General features: G+C 38.9%; 1 protein-coding gene across 1 annotated transcript in view; it reads left to right on the plus strand.

The window, feature by feature from the left end:
* Positions 1-20,865, plus strand: part of LOC118811099 (MAM domain-containing glycosylphosphatidylinositol anchor protein 1) — a 323,781-nt gene that overhangs the window by 210,855 nt on the left and 92,061 nt on the right. Inside the window, exons 8-10 of the mRNA XM_036575308.1 lie at positions 377-706; positions 8,804-9,100; positions 19,160-19,426. Of these exons, the coding sequence (XP_036431201.1) occupies positions 377-706; positions 8,804-9,100; positions 19,160-19,426 (894 nt within the window). The remainder of the gene's footprint in view (positions 1-376; positions 707-8,803; positions 9,101-19,159; positions 19,427-20,865) is intronic.

Genomic DNA, 20,865 nt, shown 5'->3' on the forward strand with positions numbered 1-20,865 from the left:
AGCAATTGTTATGCATGTGAAAATGTATTGCTTTACCTGCTACATAACACTGACATAACCATGCCATAATATCATGGCAGATGTCTTGCAGTCATGGATCTCTGGAGTTGTCATGACAGATTTTGTTGAGTAATAAAACAGTAATATACCAGTGATAAAACAGTAATATACTTGTGGTACACTGAAAAATGACTACAAGTATAACAGCCTTTGTAGGAATGTATTGCCTCTCATCTACTATCACTGAATCTTTTCTTCTCTCTACTTCTAACTTCTCCTCTAGATCTTTTCTTCTTCTTTTCTTCTGTTTCATCATTCTCTCTGTAATCTTCTCTTTCTCCCACTTCCCTCTCTCCTTCACTCTCTCACTCCACAGCGATGAAGAACTTGACGTTCCAGATCACACCGGACTCCAACAAAGACGGCGAGAGCATCCAGATGGGTCGCGACCTCAAGCTGTCCTGCCACGTGGACGCGCAGCCACAGGATAAGGTCAATTACACCTGGTATAAGAATGGCGCGCCGGTTTACCCATCAGACAGTCTGATTGTGCTGCGCAATGACCCAGACATGCCCACTGGCACCAGCAGTCTGGAGATTGTGGACATGAAGTTCCGAGACCAGGCCACCTACAGCTGTGTGGCCAACTTCCCTGCCAGCAGCGTTCCTGAGCTCCGTGTCGACGTCAACATCACGCAAAGCAGCGGTGGGTGACTTTCCATCTGTTTTCTTCTAGGAACGGGCATTTTAGTAATTTTTGCTATTTGAATAATCTGCACTCTCCATTTAATAGTATCCCAGTAAGAAAAGATTTACATTGTTTCAAATAACAATGATAAGAAGGTTTAATATTTGTAGCCATGACCATGGTGTAAGTTTGATTTTCTCATAATTATATTATTGTATTACACAACTATGACTGTATGCTTGCTCTGATTAGGTCAGGCCACAAGAGTGCCAAGAGCTAGCACGAGAGCCGACTCATACCTGATTACTTGTGGATTTATCTTTATGTTAAGTGATTAAACGCACTACAGCTTGACCCATAGCAACTTCATGATCAACTGCACCAATGTGTCATCTTTATTTCAAAAAATCATGGTACCAATCAGAAGTTTGAACACAACTGTTCGTACAGTCATTTGCAAAGGTTTGGCCACCCCCAGTCAAATTACATTTTGTTGATAGAAGTGAAAATCTTCTACAGTGAACACAGCTCTGCACATACATACATACATACATCTTCTAAACCACTTATCCCTTTGGGTCGCGGTGGGGTGCTGGAGCCTGTCCCAGCTGTCATTGGGCGGAAGGCAGGATACACCCTGGACAGGTCGCCAGTCCATCGCAGGGCACCTCTGCACATTTTACTGTTTATTTGCCAAAATCAATCAGATATTGTAAAGAGAAATGTGGCCTGTGCAAAACTTATGGCTCATTTTATAAAAATCATTCACTAAAATTTGCAGAAAAATGCCATATTTAAGTGTGTTCACTGTAGAGTTCACTGTAAATCAACAAATCAACATATACATTGACCAGAACTTTCAAAGTTTGCTTGACTGTGTGTTCTGTAGTCTGCTGATGAAAATAATGTTGAAAGTGGTGTAAACATTCTGATGAAGCTTATTTTGTCCACTTATTTAGCTATGTAGCTTCCTTTACGGTCAAACTTGGGCAAAAAATTCTGACAATTAACTGCACAAAATAAAACAAAGTAATTGCAAAATAAAAAAAGTTGTATGTATATATATATATATATATATTTACACATTTTTGGTGTAATGTTTGACCAGTAAGCAGACGCTCACGTTTATAAAATACAAAAGAAGCTTTACTTGTGGGATCAGGAAAGAGTAATGTCGTCAGAAAACAGGCATAGGTCAGTTCCAATATACACAGTAGATGAAGAAGGGCTACCATAACCAGCAAGGGGAAAACAGAGCGAAGTCCAGAAAACAGGCAATGAGTCAAAACCATATATCCAATAAACCAGGCAAAAGTACACAAGGGCAAATCTAAAAACAGAGTCAGAGAAAAACGGTAAACAGAAGGTCATACACACGATATATCAACAGGTAGAACGCTCAGTAGTTTCACAATGGAAAGCAATACCTCGCAATAAACCTAGCTATAGCCCGGGCTAATATACTAGCTATCTAGTCATATGACACAAACACACTGTTGAACAGCATTAGTATTCAGGTTATCTCAAGCGGTGATGAGGATCTTTGTGGAGCCACGTGAGCTGGCTGAGGATTCTGGGAAGTGGAGTCCGAGTCATTACTGGCAACGAGGGAAATAGCTCCGTATCTTGATTCCCCAGTGTATTCTGGGAAATGTAGTCCGTTGGCTGACTAGCCAAATGCGTGACATTTGGAAACAAATTGTTTTCATTTGGGATTTTTTGGAAATGTTGTGTTGAAAAATGTAGAGTTGGAACCACAATCAGTAAATCATCCTAATTACTATGTGCTGCTCATTAAAACAGTTAATTAGTGGACTGTTTGCCCTTATTAATGCATTCAGCTAGTTCAGTTGTGCTGTGACGAGGGAGGGCAGAGTCTAATAGTCCTGTTTGGTTGAAGGCCGATATTGTTAGGGGCTCAACTATTATTGTAAAATCTTTGAAACAGTAATGAAAAAATGAGTGAAAGAAAACATGTTCTGTGAGAAGGTATGAACTTTTCACTGTGTACACAATGTGATACATAAGATCAGCTGACACTGGCCTGACATTCTGCAGTTTCACATCTCACTCTTAATAAAAGCTTACAAGATATTACACACTTTATTTCATTTATTTATTACACGCTGTCTATCTATTTGAGTAGCCGATTAAGTTAACCAGTACCAAAATGAGATTTGATATCTTTTTATATGAACAACCATCCATATTTTTTATCCGTTTTTTTCAAAGGAATGGAAAGAATTCTAACAAGCTGTTGGGTTTCAAACGTGAACTCATAAGAAAAGATACAATGACAACACATCTCTAGCTTTAACTTTTCATTTCTATTCAAACAGGCTGGCTTGTACAAATTCCTTACCTCTTCTTCATCTCTCCCTCCATTTCTTTACCATTTATTCACTTCCTCCCGCTTTATGGGATTTTCCATTAATGGAAGCTGCTGCGGTCTCTTTACCCAGTAACACTGTCCTATTCATTTGATTCAGACACGTAAGCCTGCTTCAGTTAGTGATGATTTCAAGTTGTACTTTGATGGTCAGAAGGAATTCTCTTGTGTGTCTCCAGTGCACTACTAATGAAGTGCACTTGGCTTAGGGTGAAAGATGTCCTTCACAAAAAGCTATGAAAAGTGAGTAGATGCCATCTCCAGTTTCTATCATTACTTCTCCTCCTTCTGATAGGCATAAGATCAATGAATATAACAAGAGTCCGGACCCCTGAAGGCTTCTTTTGGCATGACAAATTTCTGTAGCACATTTTGAAGGCTAAGCTCACATAGTATTTCAGTTTTAACCCCCCTTTAGAGGTTAAACTCCTCATACATTATATGAGTTGACACGCCACCAAATTCTGGTCTTGTGAAAGAACCCCCACTTTGCAGTAGCACAGTAGCTCTCAGAGGCTTAAACCCGGTAGCTTAAAATCACACATGGAGCAAAAGCCTAGCTTATACAACTCAGAATTTAATGCAAAGCTACAAAGCTGTCAGGACTTATAAATTGTGGATGGTCCGGCATAAAAAGCCTTATAAAATCGACTCAGAAGGTCAGTGCTCATTTTTAACCAGTGTGCTCTGACCTATATTGTGGTAGAATGTTAAATATAAAGGTGCCAAAGGGTTCTTTGGAGCAGTGCCATGGAAAAACACCTTTGGTTCCATGAACAACCTTTCAATGATTAGTTCCTTAAAGAGGTAATTTTGTAAATGAGATTAAAAGTGATGAAAAGCTATGAATTCAGTGATTTTTATTGAACATTTCATTACAATACACTAAATCCAGTTAAACAGGACTATCTCTACTTTTTGAAATGAAATATCAGTATTAATATCCATGATTTGCTGTGATGTAGTTTATACATATCATCATATTTCCCATGCCTAAATGAGATGTACAGTACTGTGCAAAAGAAGACCACCCTTCATTTATTTAATTTCTGCTCAGAACAGCAACAGCAATTACGTACAAGCTTTGTTTGGTGTTTTGAGAACGATGGGCTGACCACCCAGTGGCCATGTGTCTGAGATTACTTGGATCATGAGAAGCAGGAAATGTCACCAACTTCTAAGACTGAACTTTGGAGGTGTGAAAAAATATCCCTGCAGATTTATTTGAAAAGAATGGAAGCTGTAATAAGGGCAAAGAGTGGACATAGTAAATACTGAAAAGTTTGATATTATATTTAGTTGTTGAAGCATCTGTGTAATTTTCTGTTAAATATATGTTTTCTGTTTTTTTCCTGACACAAAAAATTGACAGCTCTGACTGGAAATTGAAGAAATGAAGGGTGGTCTCTGACTTTTGCACAGTACTGTACTAGTAATTATAAAAGTTTAAAGAATCTTTAAGAAAGGTTCTATACCAATTAAAGTGTTTTTCTCCCTAGATCCATACATCCAAGTCAATAATGCTTAGGAGTGTAGACTATTATTGTTAATCTTTTCAAGGCCAGTGGTCATTTGTGACCAGCCCTTTTTGACCCCTGTTGTGGTTGACTATCTTGTAGAAAGAAAGTAGAACAGATAAATCTTATCACACAATCAGTTTGTCTCCAGCAAACCAAGGGGAGTTGGCATCTCTCATTGCTATAGCCATTTGGCAATTGCCAACTATCTCAAACTACATGAGCACTGCCAAAAGTCTCCTGGTAATATCAAACCTGTTTCAAATTATCAGAGCCACTTGGAAGCGTTTAGGATTGGACTGGGGGTCTTGTGAATTGCAAAATCACTTGTGATGGTGAAAAGTTGTCTGTGACATCAGAGTCACAGCTAAAATCGTGTGGTGTAAATCTGGCTTTAGATGTTCCTTCAGAACTCTTGAAAAAAGCCCTGGTATGGTTGTGGGTTTTCTACTGGGAGATTGCTGGAATACTGGGAATTCCCCCATGTACCCTTAGTAAACTCTGCTCTCCTTTCTCAGGAAGTGTCTTTCATGGCATTACTTTTCCCCTTTTCTCCTGCCTCTCAAAAGTTTTGACCTTCCAGGAGTGTTTTTTCTGGTTTTCTGGCTGCGCATCACCACCATGATCAATCTCCTGCACCGTCTTCCATTCTCACGTTTATTTTCTCTCTCTATTTCTCTCTGTTTGTTCCCCCCTGGATTTCCCACAGACCTGAGTTTTTTTCTAGACTGTGGCGGATATCTATAGAATCAGGGTTTATCATTTAACCCTGCGGCTAATAAGAATTCTCGGTTGCCATTCACATGCATCACATACATCATTCCCATACATCATAGATAGCCTCCATTAAATATTTAGGTGTTCAATAAGGGCACAAACTCTGTTTGTAAAATGATTCTTTCTCCATGTATCTACCCTCCATGTTCCTCACTCTTACTCTCGTTGGGACAGACCCTGACTGACGGTGCTTAAATTCTGTTTATATACCCATAACTAATGTTAATGTACTTGGCTTAAGGCAAAACATGTCCTCCACAAAAGCACTATGAAAAATGAATGGATGTCATTTCACTAATTAAACATCTTCTACATCTGATTAACTGAAGATAACCAGAAACCAGCAAGTAAAACAAGTCCAGAGCTCTGCTCCAGAACTAAGGCTAAACTTATATAACATTTTATAGTGTTTATGCTTGGCTTTAAAGTCCCAGCGAGCACAGTCTAAAATATTTAAAATTATGTATGATACTAAAATTCTGTATAATATGAAACATCTAGCATAGATTGAATTTAAAAAAAAAAGTTTAAAAATTGCTCCTCAGACCTTTCTGAGTAGTGCCTGGGTGTGGTCCTAAAATTCTAAAGAGCGCATCCCCAAATCCCAATACTCCCAATTTGCTGTGTTTCTAAAGCAAAACTAAACACAAGAGCTCAAGTGGAGAGAAATGAGTCAAACAGGCTCTATATATGGAGGTTATGTTGTAGACTATCCACACTCCACAGCTCACTAAAAACATTGTCCAGCTTTTATGTGTGATGTCTTTTCACTTTGCTGCTGGTTGGGCACAGTTGGTTGCTGGTTGACCAAACAAATGGCCAGTTGACTGAACAGACAGACATTCTTGCTAGCTCACTCATGCTTGCTAGGTTAGCTTTCCTTGGTTATTAGCTCCGTAAATTCCTCCAAAAACATGGGTTTAGGTTCAGGGCTGATCACCTTGATCTACCTATGAATACACATGCAGATACATAAAAATAACATGTTCATTGAGTGTGTTTACATGCACTTAATAATCTGATAACTGCAGAAAATCAGATTTTGCCAGTAATTCGATCAACATGTTTACATGCACTTGAGCAATCAGATAATGGGAAACTCTGGGTCTACATGATTCAGACAGTAACCGGATTGGCCAATAAACTCACAGATAAAGATGTGAGGTAAACATAATGTAAAACTCAAACATGCCGCGGCTTTTCTTTTTAAAAAAACATCATGCCACTTTACCTGAGACTATGAACGTGGTGCAGTGGGTAGCGCTGTCGCCTCTCAGCAAGAAGGGCCTGGGTTCGATTCCCGGCCGGGTGACCGGGGTCCTTTCTGTGTGGAGTTTGCCTGTTCTCCCCGTGTCTGTGTGGGTTTCCTCCCACAGACCAAAGACATGCAGTCAGGCTGATTGGACATGCTGAATTGCCCCTAGGTGTGAGTGTGTGTGTGACTGTGTATGTCTGTCTGTCTGCCCTGCGATGGACTGGCGACCTGTCCAGGGTGTATCCTGCCTTCCGCCCAATGACAGCTGGGATAGGCTCCAGCACCCCACCGCGACCCAGAAGAAGCGGTTTAGATGATGGATGGATTTTGTCAAGCATGTAGTCGGTTTCACCGTCACTCCAAAACTGTTTTGCTCTCATCTCGCAGCAATGCTGCTCGCTTATTCCTAGTAATGCTGTCTATTTTCACACATGCGCAGACTGAGAAATCCGAAAGAAATCAGAGTAAGAGTTTACATTCACTGAGAAATCTGATTACTGAGCTAAAATCCAGCTCTCTTTATCTGATTTCTTAATTGGATTTCTAGACCTTACTCCAATCTAAGAAATCAGAGTGTGCTGTTTACATGACCATTTGAATAATCAGATAACTGCAGAAATCCGATTATGATCAGATTATTGAGTGCATGTAAACACGCTCAAAGAGAGGGATCCAGAGGAAGATGGAGCTCATGTGATGCCAGACCTTGAACATAGCCTATGCTATTCAACAACCGTGATTTTTTATGGCTGATTCATATTCTAATTTCTTCACAGCCAAACTTTTTTTACTACACTATTTTTTAAAGTCTGAAGCTGACCATCTGTGGTCTAAGTGAACACATGAAGCATGCTAGCATTTTTCGAGTATTTTCTATTAGCTAGAGTTGCAAGATAAATAATATTATGTCAAACATTTTATATTTGTAAAGATATTAAATAATGTGAATCAAATAAAATACTGCATTGAAAGTAAAAGGCCACTGGCTATTTAGCACAGTGAGTTATGCATAATTATGCTACAACATTCTGATATAGGTGCAGCACTGAAATACAGCATGTGTGCACTTACCTGACTCATGCTAGTTACATCATAAAACTGCAATACAGATAGGCCAAAATAAAAATAATGAATTGGCCAGTTGTCAATTGCTTTATAGCAAAAATCAGCGGAATACAGTCTTGGCCGATTATGATTGTGCCTCCCTAATAGCAAATCCGGTTGCATTGCGTTTACATTACACATTCAGATCCGATCACAGTTAGCACTTGACCACCTCACACTCAGGACAGCTAGATCTGATTACTAATCACAAACACAGTTATGTATTTTTTTCAAACCCTTAAATGGGCAGGACTCACCAGCTTCTACAAAGTAACAATAACTTTGTACTGTAGTCTATTTAGTTACTGAATAATAAGCCATAGGTTTAATTTTAGCCTTAGCCCAGGATTTTAATGGGTAAAATGTGTAAATGTGACAACACCCAGATATATGAGGCACTCATAATATACGTAAACCAGGCCTTGGTTTGTCTTCATTCCATATCAACCCTCTTTTAGAACTTTTAGTGTTGGCAATGATGAGGAATCACACCAAAACTTGATTGTATACAATAACTTTCCACCAAACTCAATTTATTTATAATTTATAATAAAATATCTCCTTTTCTACTTACAAAACAAATGAGGTATTGAATGAAAGTTTAGAATCTGCATTAGTTTCAGTGCATTCTGAAATAATTAACATTACACCATGTTTTTGTTATTATTGGCAATAACTGTGACTTCTAAGGGTTATCCTGTACTAATATGGCATTCCCTAAGTGCCACAGAAAGACTTTGATTGGTCAGAATTTGCATGTAGGCCCACCAATTTCAGTGAGAGATTTGCAAAGGAAGACTCAAATCTGCCTCTTTGTTTCTTATTTTTAGTTAGTCTTTTTTAGTCTAAACTTTCTGTTCATTTGTGTATTGACACTAGCCTCCTTCTTACCATCTCTGTTTCTCTACCATCTCTATGTCTCTCTTTTTTCAGTTCATCAAGTTTTTGTGAAATCAACAAGAAATAATTAGTACACTGTAATGATCTATTTATGGTCATTTCTTGTCAGCTTATTTGCCTCAAGATTTTCTTCACCACCCTGGATGTTAATTTCTTTTATTTCTCCTTTCCAGTCATTCCTCCTGTCCTGAGCGTGCCAGTGGGAGGGAGTGTGGTCAACGTGAGCGAGGGCGGGACTGCAGAGCTCGTTTGCCTGGTGGACGGTAAGCCCCGCCCCCCTGTGCTGTGGTCCCGCGCCAACAAGGACCTGCCCATGCCATCGGGCGACTGGGTGGTTGAGACGCGGGACGGGCGGCTGAGGCTGACCAACGTGACGCGAGACATGATGGGGGCGTACCGCTGCCAGACAGCACCATACAACGGCCTCAACATCAAACGCAGGCTAGCGCAGGTGCAGCTTAACGTGGAATGTGAGTACCTACAGTCCTCCACATCTCATTACACTGACAACTGCAGGAACCCGGGGCTGTATATGAAGCATCTTGAAGTTAGAGTGCTGATCTGTAATAAGTTTTTGCCTTTCATCTTCCACTGAATGCACTCCTATAGTCGTGAAGGAGCTGGTCCTTGATCAGAAGTCCAAGACGTTTGATACAAATGGGAACTGCACAGCAATGATATGTTGCCAGGTGAAAGCATCCTGAACTTGTGAAATATATTTCATTATTAGATTGTTGTAAGAATATTACAAGATTATTCAACATACTTCTTTGTGGTTTGTGAAGTCAAGTCACAAGTTACTACTACTAATACATGCAGAAAAAAAGGTTAAAATGGAATGTCAATGCCTAGACAAGCAAAAATATCCACAGTTATGTTGAAAAATCTAAAAATATTCTAACAACCATGGGTGCTGACTTAGGTTAAACACTAATGGGGGGATTTTTAACTTACATTTATTTTTGGTGGGCTTGGACATACAGTAGTGTGCAATAAAAGAGACACTTCATATATTTAATTCCCAGTCAAAGTGGCCATTAAGTACAAGTTATTTTTTCACCGTCAGAAACAAAGCAGTAAACATGTATTTAACAGAACATTACACAGCCACTTTTTCAGTATACAGTGTATCCAATAATCACCTTTATCACAGCTTCCATTCTTATCAGATACCTGCTTTCAGTTTTTCAAAGAAATCTGCAGGAATATTTTTCCACACCTCCAAAGTTCAGTCTTAGAAGTTGGTTGCGTTTTCCACTTCTCATGATCCAATAATTCCAAACACATTCTATGATGTTGAAGTCTGATATCTGTCGTGGTCAGTTCACTTATTTGTTTAATTTGCAAATATTCTCTGTTTTCGTCTTTTTCTTTTCTCAATAAGGGCTTCTTGACAGCTATACATCCTTTCAGACTCATAGTGTTGAGTTGCCTTCTCATGGTGGAAGGATGAACAGAAACACCTGTAAATTTTTCAGATCAGAAGCCAGAGTGGAGCTTGATTTCTCCTCTCTCAAAGATGAAAAGTACTGTTTTTTGTACTCCAGTTTTTAAAACCCCTGTTTTTTGCCCTTCTTATGCACGTGGATTGTCTTATATCTAACCTCTTCAGAAATACATCCTGAAAACTGGATAACTTGTGTTTAATGGTCCTTTTGATGGGAAATTAAATGAAGGGTGGTCTCTGACTTTTGCACAATACTGTATATTGATTGTAAAATTATACTGTATTTTAATATATTGACATTTTCACCATCCTGGCTACAAAAGAAACTCAGCAAAAAAGCTCCAAGCAATGAACTTAGTAATTCTAAGTGTAGAAATACAGTATTATTTCGTAACTTACTAACAATAAGTCCAAAAAACAAGTAGACTAGCTGACTGCTTTGCACTACTGTCATCTTAAATAAGAACAAGAGCATCACTGATTAAATTAAATATGTGCCCTTGAAAAAGTGTTCAAACTGAGTGTAATTATCAAGTGAAAATAAAATTCTAAATTAAAATTTTATAAAAAGAAATCAGTCACAAGTCAAACCACAAGCTGTATCACCAGGGTACAAGTGTACAGGGAAAAGAACCAGATATGTGCGTATGGAAAACAAAACATTTTTTTTGGTTAACATAAGCATCCCTGCATGCTTAAATCCCTGCTGTTATTGAATGCAGTTTCACTGTCGCAGCTGGTTTCATACTGCTCTATGCAGTTTCATTACCGTGGTTTTTCTCAAGCTTTTGGTCTAGGATGAAATTCAGTTTTTGTGGGGCCAATGACCTAATGTTCCCCGTAGCTCGTACCTATGCTTACACCCATCTCATTATGAGAAACATTAAAGTTGGAGTAGGTGATTTTGTAGAAACCAGGAAGTGTAAGCAAGTTCTTGGAAAAATTCAACCTAAAAAGTGCCCCCCCTCCTAATTTCAGCCCTCCTTCCAAAGACACTCCCTCAAAGCCAATGAATGTGCATAGCTTACAGACACATGCACACACAGATTACATACAAGATAAACATAGCCAGCTAGCTTATATCTACAGCATAGCTAATATAAGCATTCAACCAAAACATAATGTAGCCATGTATTTAGCTAGGTACGTTGGTTACATAGTTCAGGAAAATTACAAATTTCCCCATAAACAAAACAAACCAGGTAATTACCAGTCCAACAGAAAAATAGCAACCTTGGCATTGAGTATACGTGCAACACAGGCACATGTGGGCAGGTTACAAGGTATGTAGGTAGACAGACAGGTAGACCGTCCAGTCATTTAATTTGGTCAGAATGAAATGATTGAACGGGGTTTTTACAGTCCTGTGGCCTCCACAGATGTTTTTTTTTGTTTCTTTTTTATAGTCACAGTATTTGATTAATTGATTGCTATCATCAGTATTTCAAGAAATATAACAAAAAAAGTTTCTAAAATCTAAAACCTACTCCAGCTTTAATACTATGTTTTCACTTGGCAAGATGTCATTTTTTGCAATGTGAGGAGAGTCTGACTAACCTTTCTGGGTTTGTTTGTCTTTTTTCTTTTTTTTTTTTTTTTCTTTTTTTTTTTAGTATGTGATTTTATCAGGTACATTTCACAATAACACATTGCCAACCATTTGGCTGAAATGCAAATGGTGGCCCATAATTGCTTCCAATTCATTTGGTGCTACAGGTGCAGCTAACTGAACTGTGATTATCTCAGCAGATTCAGGAAAAAAAGCCTTTGCATTTTACTCACACTGAATTTCAAGACACTTTTATAGTTCCACTAAAAACATCAATGACCCTGAACTATGTAGACACATTACCTAGACTGGCAACCAAAAGCATAATCGCTGCAGAGCGATGGAGACTACAGCATGTTTGCCTCAATCTGTGGCATGATGAGATCTGGTTTGATGAAAATGCACTAATGTGGTTTTAATCCAGGCTTTAACGCGGTGATTTGCGTCAAGTGAGTCGCCCAGGGACGGGCCCTGCAACACGGACGCACATATTCCATTAAGACTCTACTAACGGGCCACTATTATCAATGATAACCCCCCTTCAACCCCCCGTTATATTTAAACAAAGCCTTTTGGAGCCGGCCCACGTATTAATGCATTCACACTTTCAATAATGCATCCATTATGATGCTTGCAGAAAGTACGTTTTCTAAGTGCCTAAACTAAAGGGGGTGTGAATTCATTAGCGCGCCGCGCTGGCGCTAGCCACACAAAGACGGCGGGGATAACTCTACACCACTCAGCGCTCTTCAGTCCTTTTCTCATGAGGCCATTAGCAGAAAGCGATGCACCGTGCCTTCATAATGGAGTTTATGTATTAAACTGGGCCTCTCTAAAAAGGTTCCCTTGTGAGCATTGTGCTCAGGGTGCACATAGAGGAGGGGATTTGTGATAAATTAGGAAGACTCACATAGCAGCTAGGTCATGATCCTCTGAGCTAAGCTAAAGCTATTTAAGCTAGCATTATTTGAAGCTTTAGATACAAGTACAGTGTCCTTTATTATGCAGCTATGCCTAGTTCGGTTATTAAGCCTGCTTGTATTAGCCTGTTCATCACTGTGATAATGGCTTCTCGTGTTTCAGGGATACTTGACACAAAATATTTTGAGCTAGATATATTTATCCGAACCGAACAGGACCCAGAGTTCTTGTCGGGTTCGGTTGAGTTCGTACTATCATCGTAGGGATGATAGTGATAAACTGATTAACTGACTGACAAATACACGAATGTTAAGCCAATGCTTTTGGCTAAAAAAGTTAATTTCTCATAAAGAATGGATATTTGAATAGGTGGGTTTTTCAGTCAACTTGGAAACTGAATTGTATGCATGAGCGTGCAAGAACACAAGTTGTTCCAGTAGCCCTAATTAGTGACACAGAACTTTTCTAGAGATTTCACCTTTGACAGCTACACATTTTTGAGCTGATAACGCCGAAGCCGCCTAGCGTTACTGTAGTATCTGTTATGTTAGGCTGAATATTTTCATTCAATAAAGCCTAAAGCCTTATTTATATGAAACACAGTACTGTGTTTGATGTTTTCATGGGTCGTGTCCATGATTATAATTTTGTTGGTTGACAATTAATCACCGATTAATAATGAACTATAAAATATTTGATGTTAATGGAAAAAATACATTTTTGGCTAAATCATATATCAATACTATTCTAAATAATGTCTCAGGTGTCAGGTCCCACATATACATTACTTTGTGTACAAACTGTGTGTACTGTCTAGTAGTAGCAGTAAACACTTTGGACGTCTGGTTCCCATCAACACTGTTATGAACCATTCTAACTTGGTTAGTTTCTCTAGACAGAGCATTTCACATCAAACCACTCTGAATGACTTTGTTTACATCTTATCAATATAATTATTTTGAAATTGTGAACATTGAGTTTCACTTTAACTTTAACCTTGGTGCTAATGCTAGAAATAAACCGTGCTGGTAATCAAGTGGCTTTCACTAGATTCAAAATTAAGACGTTATAGCCTGTGATAAGAAAAGCATAGTGTATTTTGATATTAATGATTTCTCACTTGAACCTCAAGTACAGAAGTTCTGTTGAAACTGTGGATTCTAAGCTTTGATTTGATACCACATTTAATGTTTGTAGCAGAGGAGATATTTTATTATGCTTTGAATTTGACATAATTGAAGTTATTGTTGTCTGTGCAGAGTTATTTTCATTTTTGCCATGTTTTTGTGACATTGGACCACATGGAAAAAGTCAGAAGTGCTGATTCGATAAATGTTGTGAACTAATTGTAGATGTTTTTTTGTAGCCACCTTTGTAATACGTAATGTGTTTCACTTTAGAAACTGTAATAAAATACCAGTAGCATTTAAGGGTTAAATGCCAGAAAATGGATTGCCTTCGAATATACTCAGAATTGTGACCAAACTGTTGCGGCTGAGGCCTGATGCTGGGCAAAAGGAGGAGAGCTCCCATCTGTGCCCGCAGAGGTTTAGCTGAGCTTGGCCGTTCCCACCATCCGTCCTGTGATTACAGGTTTCATGCCCCCCTCCATTCAATCCCTCGCTCGCACTTTTCTGCTGTTTGTTTGCTTTTTCCTCTCTCATTCGGAGCGTCAGTGATCGATTCACGAAAAAGACACCATCATTTTTTATGGCAGCCCTATAATTACGTTGAGACCCCCTCCTTTCCTCTTGCTCACCTCGTTCTATTTCTCTCTCTCTCTCTCTCTCTCTCTCTCTCTCTCTCTCTCTCTTTCTCTGCCCATCCCAAAATTCGTACTTGTGGATATGTGGACTTGTTTGTGCATTTATGTGCTTTATGGTAAGTCGTCGTGTGTTTCCTGTTTCTGAAACATGCACATAAACACTCTCATTCCCAAATACCACGCTGATGCAGTGGCAGAGAGAGAGAAGAGACAGATAGATCAGCCAAGAAAATAAAAGGAAACATGATTTGACCAGTGCGCCCAAACTTATATATATATATATATATATTCAACAATATACAGAATATGGATGGAAGACGTACAAGATGTCTATCTATATGTGCAGGTATAGATTTGCTAGAAGTTACAGTAAGATCGGAGTGAATGTGTTTGAGGTGTGGATTGTCTGTGAGGTGTAGTGACATGGAATCTATCTATCTATCTATCTATCTATCTATCTATCTATCTATCTATCTATCTTATTTCTTTGCTTATGCTCCAAGTATTCCATTCTTTCCTCCCTGTCAACTTTTTCAATTTTGACAGCTTTTTTCTCTTTCCCCTCACCCACCACTTTGCACTCTTTGCACTCTTTCACCAATGTTTTTGCACTCTCCCTCATACATACATGTACACACATGCATTTATTGGTATTTCTTTCCTTTTATTCCACAAATTCTGTTCTTTCCTCCCTGTCCCCTTTTTCAACTTTGGCTATATGTGCTTATGAACCCCCCCCCCTCCCAGTCCTCCTCCTCCTCCTCCTCCTCCTGTTTTTCCTACAGCCGTTAGTCTTTGACTAATGTTGGTGCGCTGCAGCCTGCTGGTGCAGAGACACCTCCTCTCACATGTGACCGATGATTATGCTCTGTTTATGGGAACTATTGTGTTGTGAAATTAAAACAGCCCCAGCGTAGCGTGCTTTACAAGAACAGATGAGCGAGGGAGAAAAGGCTGTTCGTTCCGACTCTATATAAACATATGGCATCAAGTCTGTTCGGATACACTGACTGTAACTTTCTCTCCCCAATTGAAATTAGGCTGCATTACAGGCAGTAATTACAATACACTGATTCATATGTCATACGTTATGGTAATTACGGTCTATTGAGTGCCACCCCTTTATTTTCACATCCACTTCCTCTGTTTCTTTCTCTCCATTTTTGTACTCTCTCACATATACTTATACATACTGTTGAATGCTTAGAAGTTGTTGTAATAATAAAAGCATGGTGTAGTTTTCTATTATTTATTTCTCAGTTATAGATCATTGGAACAAGTGGAGAATTATGTTGAAATGATTCTAAACTTTATACTGATACCACATTTATTTTGATATGTAGAAGAGATGTTTAATTATTATTTGAAATTACTGAAAAGTTATAATTGTGTGTATCATGAATTATTTTCTTTTTTTTTTCTTTCTGCTTTGTATAGAGGAGCATTCTGCGCCCTGGTTTGTATGTCCCTTGCTTTATTAAAATTAAAGAGTTTGAAGAAGTATGTAAACATTGTTAAAGTTTCAAAACATACCACTCGCTCCCCACTCAGTCTATAAATGGAACTAAGCTGCCAAAACAGCCTATTTTAAATTCCTTAAGTTGGCTTGACAAACTAATCTTCGTTTTATTCTGTGCTTTTTTTTGGACCGTATTCACAGTTCGCAATTTTTGAGCTAGAACCACAAAATTGCAGGACAGTAGAGGCTATAGAGCATTATACAGTATATATAAATACAATTTTATATATATATATATATATATATATAGCTAAAGGTTACACATTCCCGCTTGGTTTTTCACATGGCTAACAAACAGAAGCTGCAGACAGAGTTGTCTCTGTGTCCCCCCACACTGTCTGCTCTCACACCCACTTGCATTCAAGATGCTTCGCATAGAGGCAAATGGTCTCACTCCATCACTCCCACTTCCTGTTTGGCCAGCACGGGTAGCATCCACGTGGGGCTTGGCTGTCTTGTCATTTGATGAGGATTGCCTTCTGGGGGATGCAGTTCAAATGTTTCATCCACAAGGAGAAAAGTAGACAGCGACATGTTTTTTTGAAGGTTGTGTGAGTGGTTGTGACCGAAAATGGGATCATATTTGGTTATTTTCACACACCCTGGCTAGGAATGTACTGATCTGGAATTTCTAGGCTGAAAATTACATCCTTTGGCAGGTAATAATGCCAGCAGTTTGCATTTTTTCATGTTTTAAAGTTCACACTATAATCCATATATAAAGTACAGTGAGCATAAGGTTAAAAACCATTTATTAATTTTACAAAGACATGGCTAAATCAGACATGACACTTATTATAAACACATCATTTTATGTGAATGTTTTACTATATTTAGCAAAGTGTGCATGAGCAAACATTAGGACTGCAATTCTAGTACATTATTAAAAATGAAAGTCAGCTCAACTTTAAATTCTAAAGCAATTGAATACACAACTTTTCTTGAGTAAATTCAACTTTAGGACACTAGAGTTCACCCAACATCCAAAACCCCAATGTCTTGGCTGAGTCAAAAGTTCTTCTGATTCTTGGTTAGATAAATAATAAAGAATAATTTTATTTTTAAACTCAGTTTCTCCACCAGCTGGAACTCTTTCCATCACACAATCCCAACAGACATTTCCTCCTCCTGGGTGCTGTAATGGATGGCTATGGCATTACTGGGGTTTGAACTTACTGTCAGGGTGATGACTTAGTCAACTGCACCACTCGGGAAGAAAAAAGAACATGGTTCTATATAGACACTCAAAGAACGATTTGCATGCTTAAAGGGTTCTGTGTATCATCAAAGTGTTTTTAAGAAGCTTGATATTGTAACAATAGAAGAACCCGTCTTGGTGCTATATAGAACTCTTTTCAAAAAGATTTTATATACAACTGTCTGCAGCACATTCTGAAGAACCCTTTCATGATACAAAGAACCTGATAATCATGCGAACGGTTCTTTCAGTGTCCATTGTTCTACATAGAAGCATTTTCTTTCCTAAAGAGCCCTTGGAAAACCGTCTTTTAAGAGTATAGCACATGTGGTGCAACTGTGTAATAATTTATCCCAAAATCAGGAGACTGTGAGCTTGAAGCCCAGCAAGGCCAGAGCTGTCTATACCTGGAAGCCCAAAATAAGAAAATGTCTGGGATTGTGGGATAGAAAGAGTCCCAGCTCTGAGTAGAAAATGCAGGTTCTTCTTTGTTTACTTTATTGAGATGCAGAACTAGAAAAGGCAGTTGGAAGAACTTTTGACTCAACTAAGAAGTTTGGTTTGAGTGAACTTTTTTTTACAGTGTATCCGACTGATAATAACAATTAATTTTTTTCATTTATGGGTGGAAAAAATATTGAACATGGGTATACTGTGCACCCCTAGTGCTAATGTTGGCTTTGTGAATTCTTGAGATCTGTTAGTAGAAAGTCTGTTAAACAGTGTTGACTAGTAAAGATAAGCTCTCTCTGTGCTCTGCGGTTTAGCAAACACTTCAGCTTGGTCAAAGAGGTGCAGTTTGTTATGTGCAATTTGAAGTTATTTTCAAATAAAAATAAATTTAATGATCCGGCTGAAAGTATGTGGACACCCCTACTATTTACTGAGTGTAAGTGTTACAGCCACATGCTTTGCTAACATGTGCATAAAACGAAGCACATAGCCATGGTCAAACGCTGGCAGTAAAATGGATTGTACAGAAGAGATCAGTGACTTTAAATGTAACAGTGTCTTAAAATGCCATCTTTGCCACGAGTTACTTCATTAAATTTCTGCCCTGCTAGATCTGCCCTGGTCAACCGTAAGTGAAATGTGAGTTGTGAAATGGAAACAACAACATCAGCTCAGCCACGAAGGGGTAAACCACGCAAATGCACAGAGGGGGCCGTCAAGTGCTGATATGCATATGGCGTAAAAATCGCCTGTCTTCTTTTGCATCAGAGTTCCAAAGAGAGTTTCAAACAGCCTTTGGAAGGCACACAAACTGTGTGTCGAGAGCTTCATGAAATGGTTTTCCATGGCTGAGCAGCTGCACACAAGCTTAATAGCACTATGTGCATTGCCAAGCATCAACCGGAGTGGTGTAAAGCACATTGTCACTGGACTCTGAAGCTGTGCAAACATGTTTGCTGGAGTGCTGAATTGCTCTTCACTAACTGGCAGTCTGGTGGATGAATCTGGGTTTCAGATTCAGTTTTAGGATGCCAGGAGAACGCCACCTACCAGAATGCTCAGTGCCAACAGTAAAGTTTGGTGGAGGAGGTCTAGAGTTGTTTTTCAGGGTTTGGGCTCGGCCCTTTGTTCCAATGAAGGGGCATTTTAGACATTTATTTGCTTCCAACTTTGTGGAGACAGTTGACTGTGCTCCTGTGCCCAACCCAGGTCCATAAAGACATGGTTTAACAAATTTGACATGGGGGAAATCTTGTGACCTGCACAGAGCCTTGAACTCAACCCCATTGAACACTTTTGTTATAAATCGGAAAGCGGATTACAAGCCAGGCCTTCTCATCCAAAGTCAGTGCTTGACCTCACAAATGCTGTGTGGAGTGTGTTTGCGGGCACAAATTCCCACAAACATATTTCAAAATCTTGTGGAGTCTGAATCTTGTGTTTTAGCTGCAAAAGGGGGCCAACTGGTAGTGCTCGTTGTTTTAGAAATGGGATGTCCAACAAGCTCATATAAGTATGATGGTCAATGTGATGTGTCTACATACTTTTGGCCACATAGTGTAGATCTTCAAGTCTTATTATTACCAATAATTGCACGTCCATTCTCCATCTGTGAATTCATACTCATACTTATTCATTGACTTCTCATCTCACATGTGCTTGTTCTCTGATTCGCAGACCCCCCTGTGGTGGACCCGGTCTTTCAGGATGTCCGCTCTCCAAACAATCAGCCCGTCATCCTCCGCTGCGTGGTTCTGAAGTCCAATCCCAACCGCATAGCCAGCGCCCGCTGGTATCGGAACACCATTCCCATCCGGACCCCTCCCGTGGACACCCAGGACGTGCCCCAGCTCCGCTTCAAACTGGACCTCACCAATAATGGCACGTATGAGTGTAAAGTTAGCAATGGGGTTGGGACCTCTACCTGCACCTTCGTTGTCTCAGGTGAGTGGCTCTGACATGTAGATAATTAGAATGTGCAGCACTTTGACCATCAAAGTCAAGCCCAGAGCAGGATGGACTATATCACTGACTACAATCAAATACAAAGCAAAAACACAATTCAGCTGTGTGAGAAAAAGTTTGTCAGCCCTTTGGAATCTCCTGGCTTTCACCATGAATTGCTCCTAAGGTGTGATTTGGTCTTTATTTAAGGCATTAGTGTAACATTTCCACCACCATATCTTTGTCTCTGCTTTATACAAGGGTTTTTCTTTCAGATGGAGGAGGTTTTCATGTTAGCCTTCTATTCCGGGACATCTGACCAGAACGACCACTGTGTGTTTTTTTGAGTATATCCTAAGAGGAGCACTGAAAAGGCACCAATCAAGGATGTAGCTTATATTAGCAAACCAAAACTCAACAACAAAGTTGCCTTATCTGAAGAACCTAAAGCATTTCACAATGACAAAGTCCTGACTTCAGTACCACTGCAATGTTGTGGCTCTATCTGAAGCAGCTGATTTGCACAAGATCTCCCAAACAGACGCATGAACTGAGACAGTTTTGTATAGATACAGTACCATAAAAATGCATGCCCCTCCTGATTTCCTCTATTATTGCACGTGTCATAGTGCATGCTTTTAGATCTTAAAAGCGTGTAATATTAGACATTAGTTATACATGGAAAATGTAATTTTTATGTTGCTGTTTGTTCTATAAAGTTTTACTTGTGCAGTATTGGATAAAAGCATTTACTGTGATAAATATGCAATAATAGAGAAAATCAGGAAGGGTGCAGATATGTTTTGATGGGACTGTAAATAAGTCCAAACACTTCCTAAACACTTCTCAGGACTGATCAGCAGCTCTACAAAGCTTTTTCTAAGCTTCCACTAATTACTATATATAAGGATTCATACATGCTTTGTCCATCAGTGACCTTGAGTGTAAATCATATCTTCAGTAAAAGGAAGGTGCTGTTGTTTGTCAACCCCTGGAAGAACTTTATTTCTAGAGCACTTTTCATACAGAATGCAGCTCAAAGTGCTTTACAATCAAAAGCTGAAACATAAAAAGAGCAGAATAAAAATAAAATAAAATAAGATAAAATAGAAAGCTGAATGCAATACTATAGTGTTTTAAATAAAGGCTAAAGTAGAAAAAAAAGTTTTTTTTTTTTTTTTTAAATGTGCGCTTGACTGCCTTATTGTAAGAGCTAATTAATTCCACTGTTTAGAAACTTTTTTTATTTTTTTAATTACAGAAAGGGGCCTCTCTGTGTTTTCTATACTTCGGAGAACACAGCAGATTCTGGCCTTCAACTAAACTTCAACTAAAGTTGCTAAAAAGTTTCACCATAAAAAGCCTTGGGTGATAGAATTCAACCTTAATAGCATTATTTAAATGATGGATCAAACCAAGATGAGAATCTAAAATGACAT

The sequence above is a fragment of the Colossoma macropomum genome, unplaced genomic scaffold (genome assembly GCF_904425465.1).
Source record: "Colossoma macropomum unplaced genomic scaffold, Colossoma_macropomum, whole genome shotgun sequence".
Taxonomy (NCBI): Eukaryota; Metazoa; Chordata; class Actinopteri; order Characiformes; family Serrasalmidae; genus Colossoma; species Colossoma macropomum.